General features: G+C 41.1%; 1 protein-coding gene across 1 annotated transcript; it reads right to left on the bottom strand.

Moving 5' to 3' along the window:
* Nucleotides 1-1,478: 1,478 nt before the first annotated feature.
* Nucleotides 1,479-12,193, bottom strand: CASP10 (caspase 10). The gene is made up of 8 exons (XM_054277848.1): nucleotides 12,053-12,193; nucleotides 7,497-7,831; nucleotides 7,254-7,353; nucleotides 6,570-6,705; nucleotides 5,783-5,871; nucleotides 4,271-4,376; nucleotides 3,028-3,532; nucleotides 1,479-2,533 (listed from the first exon to the last, which is right to left on the bottom strand). The coding sequence occupies exons 1-8, from the start codon at nucleotides 12,191-12,193 to the stop codon at nucleotides 2,362-2,364; spliced, it is 1,584 nt and encodes a 527-aa protein (XP_054133823.1). The 3' UTR covers nucleotides 1,479-2,361.
* Between the last annotated feature and the right edge of the window lie 1,176 nt (nucleotides 12,194-13,369).

Below are 13,369 nucleotides of genomic sequence, written 5' to 3'. Positions count from 1 at the left end.
AACTATCACCTGCACTGGCACAGGGCGGGACACACAGCTCCTGCACAAAAATGACACGAGGAACAGGAGACCAGGACACTTTTTTACCACTTTAAGATCATGATCTTGCAAGACAGCAACTTCCCCAGAAGACTTTTTACACTAATTCCACTTAAATCTGTCTATGCAGGGGCTGCACAAGACACAACCCTTCCTTAATTCTGTAGGTGGAGAATGGGTGCATGGGTCTGTATGCTACCAGTAAGCCTCAACAGCAACCGACCACACTTCTTTGTTTGTTTGTGTTTGTGACCAGTATCTTTCTGGCACAGCTCTGTATCACTGGATACAGGAAAGGTGTACAGTGTGGACAGCAAGGACTGATGAATAGCTGAGTTGTACAAAACCAACCCACTCTCCTCAAGAGTTTCAAACTTCCATCTCTCAACACCCTGCAGGAGACCACACAGAAATGCCTAAGTGGCTGGATGGCAGCTGCAGCTCCAGTTCCAGCTTGCCATGCCTTTGGTACTGACAAGTACCACTGCATGCACCAAGTATTACACTGTGCAGCCACATGAACACAGCCCTCAACACACACAGGTGAAATACACAGAATAGTCCACATCAGGATAGCGTAAACTCTGCTTAAACAAACTTCTTATGAGCAAGGGAGACTTCACCAGTCTCACACTTCACAAGGGTGGATCCCTCCCCCCATGGAATTCAAGGCTCAGTAAGCTGAGACTCTTCTGACTGCCTTTACCTATCTATGATTTCACTAGATATTACCCAGTGATTACCCAGGCAGAAGTCTCTACAGAAAAGGAAAAGAGCATGATAGCATTCCCTGTCTACCAAACTAAAAATGAAAACAAGATCCCACAAAACTAAGTCAATAGTTACTCCAGACTGATAAAAATTTGTTTCCTAAACATACAAAATGAGTGCATCAAGTCTGAACAGTAACTGCAAGCCAGAAACATCACAATTCCATCCCAGTGTTATATATTCCACTAAAGGATGAAACATTTTTCTTATCTGTGGCATAAATGTGACTTCAAGTGTGGTAACCATGCCAACTCAGAAGACTTAAAATGCAATGGGTATTAAAATGCAATACCACTTCATTATCATAAAGGGACCATCATGTTTTGGAAAACTGGCTGCATTTCAATATGCTCTGTATGATGCAAAACTCCCCTCCTAAAAATAGTGCAAGCTATAAATTGCACCCAATAGCACTAGACAGTACTCTTTCCTGTCTTCACTCTTCACCTTAAGGTATTGCTAATCTTATATAACAATGAGTATTTTGATGAAGTTTCACTTCAGCTCAAACCCTAAAGCAGTTAAAACCTCACTGATTCACGAAGCCCAACAAAGTGCAGGAATCAGTCAGAAACAAGGACAAACCCTTACCCCAATACAAAATATTTATCTCACCAAGCTCTTTAAAAGTATGAATTTCATGTAATAACAAACAGGAAAGACACAGGCATATGTAGTAAGTGTTCATAACAAAACGACATGACATTATTTCAGTTAACTCACAAAATTCTGTCAGCAGCTTAGTCCATAGGAGCCTTCACAAATTGGCTGCATTTTAGATCCTAAACCAACAAATGATAATTTAAAACTGCAAGGCTTAACAAAGTTAATCTGACTGCTGTATTTCACAGCATGCAAATCTTCTACCATAAATTTTTTTCAGAAGTGATGGGGAAATAACATTTTGCAAGGTTTCACAGAGGGAATAATAAGCAGCATTTTGGCTTTACTCAGTTTTGGAAAACTTCATTGTACTTGAAGCTTATGCTAGACATTTGGGGGCACTGTGGAACAAATTGCTGATTTCAGTTGGAAACTGGTTCTTTATTAAGTTAAATGTAATTTTCCTTAGAGATTGAAGAAATCCTTTTCCACTTACTACTTAAGGTTTTGTCTCTTCATTCCCATTTTTTTCTCTCTATGAACATAACTAGTGGATTTAGAAACAGGATTTTAAATTGTTAGCCTGCAAAATAAAACTTGATGAATCTAAACCAGACCATTAACAATCCTGGTTTAAATATGAAAGCTTACATGCAATCCCTATGCTGTGAGGAACAACCTATTGTATCTGCAGCCTGTGCAGGTAAAAAAATGTTTAACATGAGTTACTCAGTGTGGTTTTTCCAACACTGATAACTCTGAATATAGAGATGATGTAAATAGCTGGCACATTGATTATTTTGTCTCTCCTCCAGTTTCACAGTTTGTTTGACAAAAAATTTATAAGGCCTTGCATCGAAGCTAACAGATTCTCAAAGTTTTGGCTAAATATCTTAAAATAGGTAGTGTGATGAAGTGCATTTAAATGAGATGATAAAATTTTGTTTATTAAAAGCACTGATATTGCTCTGAAGGAGGAGGGGCCATAGGTATTGGGAATATAAATTTTCTTCTTAAGGTATATGCTGGTTGGGGCATTTGCTTCTTTGTCCCTGAAGGGCTATCACGTCTGGCCACATCTTCATTAACTTCTGTAAGAATTGACAAAATATCTTCACCCCTACAGCCAGAAGGAGAGCAAAAAAAAAAAAAAAAAGAAATTAGTTATTAGTGAGCAGATGGCAATCCACTTAACATCTCCCTGATCAGCCAGAAGATAGAGTATGAACATTTAAAACACAAAAAAGAAAACACATACTTTTCTCCAAATTTCTCTTTTGTCCTTATTTGAGTCATACTAAAACCAAAAGACCTTTTCTTGCTGTCTTGCTTAATTCGATCAATAAAGAAAAATAGCGGAATAAAATATTTTAACCTATCATTCAATAAACTGTGTTGTCTTAAAGATTATAGATGTGAGGTTTTCAGTGTTTTTTCACAATAAACTTCACATTCTACAGTACATGTATGGTACTAGCAGAGTTAATGTAAATTAATCAGTGTGAAATCATCACTTCAACTAATTCCATCTACCTTAGAACATGAGTGGGTGTTCCTAGATAAACTACCTTTGGAGAAGAAAAATTTAATCAGAGCACTAAGCCAAGTATTTACCTTGGTACCAACAATTGCAGCTTGCTGCAGAGGGCCTGAATATACCAACTGCCCTCTTCCATGTGCCGGAAAGAGACATATCCATCAACTGTGGCCATGCCTAGCAGGAAATCAGCCTCTTCAGGAATGCTTTCAGAAAGAAAAACTCTCTCTTGCATGGAAGACAAGTCAGGAGTTGGTCCATCAGTAACAACATAGACAGGACACTGTATCTTGTCACCCTGGCATGCTTGGATAAAGAAGAGTTTGGGTTTTGCAGCCAGCTGGGGACATTGTTTGGCAGTGAAGTGGGATGTAAGCACACGGATTGACACAAGTTTTTCATCTGTTCCATAGATTGCTCCTGACTTTCCATGAGATAGAATACAACATATAAAACAGTTCCTGTCTTTGTGATCTGGCACACGCTGCCAAGTTTCCATGAGATTGATAATCTCCCCAGACGTCAGATCTGTGTAAGTCCTCACATCCAGACCAAGCCATGTGAATACTCTCTCCAGTTGCTCTATAAATAAATAAAAGACAAAAGGAAAATTTGAGGCAAGAGAAAAACATTTTATGAAGTCACCATGCAAGCTAATCTGGGAGGGGGAAAGACCTTACACCCTGACACTTCTGCAGATTCATCCTCATACTAGTACCAACTAAAGGTTAACTGGACTAAAAAAAGATGGCATCAGCTCAAACACAGAGTTCCTGGATTTTTCTAGACAAGCTTCATAAAATAGTGCATACATTGTCATTGTAAGTGAACATGCAAATGACACTTGAAAACAGAAAGAATCTGCCCTTCCCCAGTTTCAGAAAAGATCTTGCAAAACCTTTCTCACATCATTATTTTCCAGTTGCAGTTTTGACTATTCATAAGAGATAAATAGAGGAAACAGAACCAAGTAAGAAGTATGCACAGAGTTGCTTGATTACAGATTTATGCATTATATTAGGTAGAATGATGGTTTAATTTAGTTTAGTTTTAGTTCTTTACTATAGCTGTAGATAAAGGATAAGTAAAAAGTGATTCTTAAAATTATTCAAGAATAATCCAACAGAAAAATCCTGTGGTTACTTGTCCTTTATCCTCTCCTCCCCCATGATAAACAAATGACATAATTTAACACATATCAAGCATTTCACTCTTTTTGAATATTAACTAACCATAGACAATAAAATATAGGGCAGTACTACACAATCAACTCACCTGGAGAAACAGAGATCCTCCAAAAATCTCACTTCAGTAACTTACCAACATCTTTGCAAGAACCCTTCCTCTGAGAACTATTGAAGTTAACATTATTAATAATGAGACAAAATCCTCTGTGTGGCCCATCCATTTTGTAGCTTTTCATAGTCTGTAGAAAGGAGAAGAAAAAAGCTTACAGTTTCAATGGATTTATTCAACTTACTCATATTTCCTTAACATGTCTCAAAATTGTCAACCAGGATTTAGAGGCACCTAAGACTGTGGGCTATTTTTAACCATCTGGAACTCAATCGTGCCTCCCTCTGTGCAAAAACATCAGTGAAACTCCAAGCACACTGTCACCATCCTATCAAACTGCAGAAGAAGGATTTAGCATCTGGGTTCTCATCTTATGCAGAAGGCAGATTCAGCAGCCAAACTGTGCCATCTGAGTTGGTGATGGGGACAGAAGACCCCAGCATTCCAATGTCAAAACAGTGTTTTAGCTTCATGGCAGAGGGATCACACTGAAGCTATAGGAAGTTAGACATCTGAGTTGGCTTTTTTTGAGAACAGTAATAAATACCTGGAGTAGGTGATTCATACTGATGCAAGCAGAACAGAAACCTCAGAAGTGCAAAAACCTATCACACTACAAGATTTTTGGTTAAGATTTAAAATTACCTCCCACTTTTGGAAAAAAAAATAAATTTAAAGCAGAAAAGAACCAAAACTTCAAGTACCATGTATTTAAGTCCAACCTTGGAATAAAAAACTCCATCCACTGGAGTCCCTTCCTCCTCACTAGAGAGCAATACACACCTCCTTTTGTGCATTTTAGTAGGACAAAATGAAGGCAGCACTCCAAGTTCCTTCAACAGCTTTGCAGCAGTATGAACATCAGGTTATGAAAAGATGTTACAGCACAAAACTTCAAGAAATTAAATAGCTATAAACAAATGGAGCAACTTGCTCCTTCAATATCTATGGTCATAACAAAGAAAAGGCCAGAGGGAGAATTCAATGGTTTCACTGCTATGGTTTAGGAGTGCACATAAGGCCTCTAAGAAGGGATCTCACAAAAGAGACCTTTTCTCATGTACCATGACCTCTGCAATAGCTTACTAAAAACTCTTGCCTCCTTTTAATCCTTCTAACAAGGGCTTTGCATGCTACCCCTTATGACTTCAAATTTCAAGATGCCCTGAGACCTTTTCTAAACCAGAAGCAAAATGTGAGAACTGTGAAGCTCCATTTGTCCCTTTCACATCCTACTGCCATCTCCAAAATGCACAACTTAGACAAATGGAAAATGTTTTGCCTTTTTCAGGAAGATAAGCACATGCACTGATGTGTGAATAACTTCAGAGGTATGTCCATTTTGCCTACAACACACCTGTCAATATTGCTAAATTTCTAGCCTCCAAAGTTACAAATATCCTTTGAAACATCCAAAATTATTAGTCAAGAAACTTTATGAGACATACAGATATCTCACAAGTCCTTGCATGATGAATGTCATACAAACCTCTCACCCCCAGGTATTCAAAAACGATTTAAGAGATTGTCTCAAACCTTGGATTCATTTTCTACATTGCTGAATTCTCCACGCAGCTCCAGGTTTACTTCAGGGAAGCCTTGTGTAAAATTAGCAGCCTTGTTATCTAGAAAAAACCCCAGCATAGATATTTATGAAGATAAGTCAAATGGAAAGCCTTCTATTTGTATCAATATTGCAAAAAGATACCCATGGTACAAAGATAGATTCTCTCCAAGACATTCAAATTAATTTTTCATCTTGCTATCAGCTTAGAAATTACCTGTATTTAAGAAGAATCTGCATTCTTACTACTGAAATTGATATTTTTTGTTTATTTTCTCCTGAATCAGTAATCTGTTTTTAAAATTTAAAATCAAAAATCATCTGTATGCTCATAGTCCATGTATCAGACACACATGCACAGAGAGTTTGTCTTGCCAACCTCTTAGCAGGCAACTGCCTTTATGTAGTGCACATTCACAGATCACAAAGTGCCTTTTACAGGACAGTTGTCATCACCTCAATACTATTACTGGGCAAATGGAGAAATGAGACATAGCTATAAGCAGATTTTCAGTTTCCCAGCCTGTTCTGTATGTGCTGGGCTGCTCTATGTGGCCTCAGATATTCCAGCACATCCCTGTACTGAATTTCAGGAATTCAGCCAGGAAGTAATGCAGGCAAGGAATTGTTACAACAGATTTATGCCACTCTAGCCCCCATTTCAGCAATATACACATATGACCTTAAGTTCAGTAGCCCAGACCCATCTAGTGCTTTCTGCATTTTAGCAAACCTACTCCTAGACTATGAATTTCTCACCTTTTCCCTTTTTGTAGAGGTTTATTGTCTCCAGGAGATCAGGTGAAATGGTCATAAAGACATCCTCCAGTATCTTTACATTGTCTTTAGTTAAAAGGCTCTGCTTTTCCAATAAAGTCAGCAAATCCAAAGCAGACTGACAGCCAAAAGGAGAGAGTAAAATATCATTATTGTTCCTTAGAAATCAAAACTTGCCTCTCAGCCCTGTCTCAGACAATCACATTATTATCTGCTTTGCTCCCAATAAGGACCAATCAATTTTACTTCACCATAAAAGCAAAACTGTTGCTTCATGGAAAGCCACTGGTTGTGTTTTTATTTGGTATGGTCTTGTTTAAACAGATTCACCCAAACCATATTAATGACTCGTGGCTTCAAGAAGGCTCCATTGCTGTGAAACAGTACCAGTGACATGAATCTCCCTTGCATATGGCTCAAGCAGGGCAATGATTTGATTTGTCACCTTTTTATACTCTGTGAACTGTCAGTGACCGACCTTGGCACGAGGGACCAAATTCTACTCTTGCCTGTCAACATCTTCCTTCTTGCTATCCCTGTGAATACAACCAGTCTAGTTGCATATTATGCTCTATTCTGCCAAATATTTCTCCCACTTTTTCTTCTATTTCCCACCTTCCTTCTTCCCTTCCCACCATGTACACATTTGGCTCACTCCTGACATACAAGAATCATGCATCGCTTTGGAAGATGGTCTCTCAGGAGAAATGTGATTTCCTTCAACATCACACTGGTGATGTTCTCTGACAATTCATACAGCATCTGCCTGTAACAGAGATGCAGTGAGATAAAAGTGGAACAGAAGATGGTATAAAAACCAAAGGCAATCCAATAATTCAAAAATGGAAAGGAAAACAGTATGGTATAGATAGCAGTAACGGAGGGAAGAGAATTCCACTGCCAGCTTACCTGTATGGAGATATTCTTCCCTTCTCACTCAGACGTTCTTGTACTTTCTCCTTGGTGTAACCAAGTTTCTCAAGCAAGGAGTGACATTTAATTCTGTATAAGAGTTCAGCTAGTATGAAAGTGTCTTCTACATTCAGATATTCTTGAGCCATAAGGAGCTTGAAGATGTCTGCTGCTGACTTCACACCTTCTAGTTTACTGAGGTGGAGCAAGTCAGTACAGAGAAATTTTAAAGCTGCTACATCTTCAGTCACCAGATTTTCACTAATAAGGAAAAGCTGCTGATGGAACTTCAAGCTGATATCATTCTCCATGTTGCTGGAACCAACTTCTCTCTGTCTGAAAGCAGAAAGCAAACACTAGTAACACTTGAATCCTCAATACAGAAATTCTACTAAAATTTTACCCAATGGTTGTTTGGAAGCCTTGAATTACCTTTTAATTTAAATAAATTTGAAATTTACTTCCTTATCTAAACACAGACCACAAAAAGACCAGATTTGGCAGAAGCTCCAAACAACCCAGTCTATAATTGGAGTTAGCCTTGCTCTGAGCTAAAAGCTGTGTTAGATGACCTCAAGGTCTGAATTTTCTTTTCTTTTGAACATCTTCCACATTCAGATCTTTGCTTCTTTCTGTTGTAATGGGGAAGAGTCCCTGCAGTAACTTATTACAGCTATTAATGGAGACAGCACAGTGGTTCATGCATATTCCCTGATCTGCAGTCCAAGAGCTTCTCGTAGTCTGGCTGTAGCAGGGAGGTGTTCCTCTGTACCTTGGCTGACACCCAAGCTGAAGCCGTGGAATAGCCATCCACTCCCAGCTGTAATTTGCTTCCACATTGTATGTGACATTTGGCATAGAAAAACCCTTATAAGCCTCCCTTACCAGTAACAGGCAGTTAAAACGTAATAGCACTCAATGCTCAGTCTAAATAGGCTCTGCACGAGCAACTCACTCTTTCTCAGGTTTAATAGAGACTAATCAACCTTCCACTACACCAACTTCTTCCATGTAGCCCAGGCAGTCCTATTCTGCCCCTGGAAGGTTAAATAGGTAAGAAGATGCTTCAGTGCCTTCTGGCTGGTAGGTCTTCAATCTTTTGCTTAGAGCAGTTGCAAGCAAAGGTTTCTACATGAGGGAGCACAGTCAGTGCAGGATCTGCTCGCTGCCCAGGCTTGGTCAGCACGGGGCATCGACGCAGAAAAGTAACCAATCCGCATCTCTGATGTATGCTTTCAGATATCGCCTCAGAGAAAGAAAATCGTATGAAATAAGCAGGATAAGGAATGTAAGGAACCTTTTCTTTAAAGTTTTTTAACTGTGTTAGATGACCAGGAGCACTGCCCCAGGGGTTTAGATATAGTGCAAAGCCGGGGCGCCCGCAAAGGCTCAGCCCGCAGGCGCACGTGGTCCCGGAGGGATATCCCGGAGGCCGCGCGCAGCCGGGAGCCAACGCGCACAAAACAGGCGGGAGTTACGCTCCGGGCTCGGGAGATGGAGCCTTCCTTCCTTCCCTCTCCATTTCAGCCCCACATTGTGGTACCTCTTACACGAATTCCAGTCCCGATCCCTATCCCGGCAGCTGCCCGGGACGGCGGCTCGCGGCCCCTTTCGCGGTCTTTTTTGCGGCTCGCCGCCGGCGGGGGAAGCGCGCCCAGTTCCCGCCCGCGGCAGGAGGCAGCGTCGGCAGCAGGGCGGAATGCGAGATCAGGTGGATGCGGGGGAAGGAGCGGGGCACGGCTGGCAGCGCCCGCCGCGGCTTTCACACGAGCGGCGGCACCGCCCCGCCCCGCCGGGCCAGCCCCGGCCGGAGCCCGCCCGCCCGCGTTCCACGGGCCCGTGAGCTCGGGCAACGCTGCCCGCGACCGGGAAAAAGCTTCAGGCAGCGCCTCGGGTACCAAGTGTAAGACGTGACCCGTAATTCGCCTCGCTTTTGCTGCCAAGCCATTTTAAAGCAGGCTACATCGCAAAAAGGCCTCAAACATTTGAGGCACATTATTTTAATTTTTGCTTCCCCACTGGAAGGAAGCTCGAAGAGCAGTGCTTGTGGGAGGGGGCTGCAGTACCGTCTGTACGTAGATCTGTGCGTCCGCTGCAGTAAAGGGAGGAGGAGGAAGGTGAGCAGACTGCTCAGTGCAGGCCCCTCGGGGCCTTCAGCATCCCCGGGGTCCCCTGTATCCCCCCACAACCTCGGGTCAATGGAGACAGGATGGGAAGCGTCTGCTTGCTCATGCCAGAAGTTGTTGTCCAACACACCAAGAGCAGTTGAGTTACCTGCTCAAACTACAAGGCTTGCTGTCCTTTATTATGTCAGTTCGTTTTTATAGAGCTGTAAACTTCACAGCCTAATTTAACAAGTTACAGAGGTCTGCAAGATAAACAGATCAAGAATTTCAGAGTTATTCTATGGTCCAGAGGGACCACAGAATAGGTCTCAGGTGATCTTGGAGAGGGAGACAGGGACAATCAGTCTGACTGCATACAGAAATTTTATTCAGAATATGAGCATGAAACCCAGCATTTGTATCCAATTATAGTGTCTTATTATTGTTTCTAATACAGAAGCTGAAAAATAGACATTATTTAAACCAGCCACAGAAAAGCTGACAAATAATTCAGTACAGGATATTTAATTTAAATTGAATATAGATCATCCACACAGACAGCAGCCTCTTCTCAGCAATACTGTTCTGCATGTCAGAAACTTGAAACTCTGGAAATCAGAAAAGAATTCTCAGAAACTCCCATAAAAAGCTTCTCTGACTCAGGTATCTGTAATAGGAGTTGCTGTTACTTCTTATGAAGAATTGAAAGGGGAGATAAGCCACACAACATACTTCATCTACAAGTGCTAGCACAGTAACATCCTCTTGAATGTAACTTCTGTTTTGGATAATGAATTGGTAACCACTGTAATTACACAAATATGTAACAGGGCAAAGTAAACTCAACTCATGGCTTAGCTACATCAGTGTAGGTGGCTGAGAAAAACCATGCAACTCAAGTCTGGTACAAAACACCACTGACTCTCTTGCCTCATGAGTACACCTTCTGAGCCACTTAAAGGCATCACCTTCCATATATAGAGCACATACAGAACTACAAGAAATTTTTTTTCCCAGTTATCAGAAACCAAAACTGTAGTTAAGTGCCAGAGCAGTCACTCTGGCAGCCTTATATTCCAACCTCTCACAATGCAGGAGCAGCATAGCTTGTTTTACCTCCTTCAATAACAGGTTCTGAAAACTTTGGACATTTTGGCAGTGTAAGACCGTGAAATTTCACCAGCACATCACTCTCTATGTTCCTGTGCTAACACCCTAAACTCATGATGCATGCAAAATTCTCTTCCCCCTTTTCTTTTGGCTAAGGATCATTTAACCTGAGGTAATTTCACTATCTGCAGTACAGGGACAACTTGATGTAGTCTACACCCTGCATCCACTTAAGTGCACACTACAGCAAGAAGAAACAGTCCCCATCATGTGTATGGAGGGACACAGAAACCTGGTAAGGGTTTTTGGAGGGGAGGCCCTCTGAGGAGGGGTTGAGGTCACTTGGTTTGTTCAGGCTGGAGAAGAGGAGACTGAGGGCAGACCTCATTGCAGTATTCGACATCTGCACAAGGGGAAGCAGAGGGGCAGAGGTATCAAGTCTCTGCATGTCTCTGGTGACCACTGACAGGACTGGAGAAATCAAACTGTGTCAGGGGATGGTTAGGGTAGATTTTAGGAAGAGGTTCTTCATCCAGGGAGTGGTTGGGCACTGGAACAGGCTCTCCAGGGAACTTGGTCACCGCACCAACCCTGGCAGAGCTCAAGAAGCTTTTGGACAACACTCTCAGGCACATGGTGGGATTCTTGGGGTGTGCTGTGCAGGGCCAGGAGTTGGACTAGATGATCTTGACGGGTCCCCTCTAACTCAGCAGATTCTATGAGTCTGTGATTCTATAAACAGGATTCTATGAGTCCATGATTCTGTAACAGGAGAAGCGACGGACAACTGCCGTCCTGCATAGAAGTCCTGCAGAAATAGTCACTATGCAACAGGTACAGGGAACCAGCCTGCTTGAATGGCACACCTGAAAGGGGTGTCAAGGCAATAAATAATGCTTAGATGTATGGTTATAGATTGTGCGTGGCTACGGCTTAAAAATGTACTGGGGATCAGTGTAAAAAATCTGTATCTGACACCCATGAACGCTGCACAATACGTGTCTGTCCCCACAACTCTAGAGGGCTACAACCACTTCCAACCAAGCAGCCATTCACAAAGAGAGTCCCCTGCTTTTCCACTGAAAGGGTTGATTACATGAGCCTCTAGTTTTCAAAACAGCAGTTCTGCATCATTTCTTAATGAAAAGGACACGGATTTTACTTACTGTGTCTTGCAGTAAGGCAAAGAACATATATCCTTCTAAACTCCCAAATCAAACTTGTCACAAAACTGTAAAAGCAGAATATATTCTACTGCTAATATTTTAAGTAAATAGTTGCATTTAGCATCACTCAAAACCCCCAAGCAACCAATCCACAAAACATCAACCAACTCACCACATCGTTTGAGTCTGTAAAGACAGCCACTATTATTCTCACTTCCTTTTTCCTGTTTTCTTCTCCTTCCAATATTAATATTGTATTTCTCCTCCGAATCGTCTTTCCCCTACTTGTTCTTCTCTTGATGCTCCCTACCATTCCCCTTCTTGTTCCTGATTAAAATTTCCACATTTATTTTCCTCATCTGTCTCCTCTTGGTTCCATTCTCCCTGCTTTTGGCTGTCTATAGGGTAGCAGAGGTGCTTGTCAAATGCAAAAGCTAGTAAAGGAAATAGGAAAGTGAAGTTAATCTGTGAAGAAGATCACATTTTTTAACATTACTTAGATACATGTAACTTGAAATGACCCCTTATTTCTACAACCACAGGAAATGTTTGTTTCACCATTTAGTTCATTTACCAGCCACCACAGGAAGTAACTTCTAATATTCCATATCTGTCATTTTGTATCCTTCTCTTTTTCCATTAAAAATTTAAACAGAAACCAAGCAGAACATACCAAGACCTTGAATGATTTTCTCACATAGGACACTATATTAGGAGTAAAAATTAAATATTTACCAGTGGCCTACTTTATTGTCACCAAGTTCAGTGACAATAAACTTCAATACAACCCATCTAGGTTATACAAGCAGGCTAACTGAACTTTAAGGCAGTTAACTTTTAGTTGGGCAACTGCTACATTGGAGAAAAATTTTTGTATTTAGGACAATTTTATCTTTTCTTTTTTCACAAGAACAAGAGCACTTGGGAAAAAATGAATTAATAGAGGCATATTCTTTTTCATAAGCAAAAGCAGTAAGGGTGGGGTGTTTAACATAATACAGTCTTAAAGGCCAATGGCTGCTACATTCTACATTTAAATTGAAATATTTTGAAGTATCTTTCTACAACGATGCCTGGTACAATGAGTGTGAATCATGTTTCGGCTTCCACAAGACATCTGCCAAAATCCCGCATGTTTTTAACTGTGTGGCAGATGACTGTAATGTCCTGTCACATGTACACTCATTTTTGCATTAGCAGAAAACATACTTGGCCCAAAGCATGGCAGACTGTCTCATTTATTAACACAGAACCCCTGTGAGCAGTGGACAGTTCCAACAATGGAATCTTTAATGCAGCAAACAGATGGAATCCAGATTACTGAAAAGACCATCTTTCTCTCCCTTCTGTTTTGCCAGTCTATAGAGGCATGCAAGCCAGAACTTGTCAGCAAAGATCTGGCATTACTGGGTAGGAATGCTTTCCTGAGCCATTTGCCACTACTAGGTGCAGGGGAAAATAATCAATACATTTCAGTATATTTATTCAA

This window comes from Melozone crissalis, unplaced genomic scaffold (assembly GCF_028551555.1).
Source record: "Melozone crissalis strain CALT ecotype California unplaced genomic scaffold, PUWL_Pcris_2 ptg000023l_1, whole genome shotgun sequence".
In the NCBI taxonomy this organism is placed as follows: domain Eukaryota; kingdom Metazoa; phylum Chordata; class Aves; order Passeriformes; family Passerellidae; genus Melozone; species Melozone crissalis.
This window is presented reverse-complemented; position numbering and strand designations above follow the sequence as displayed.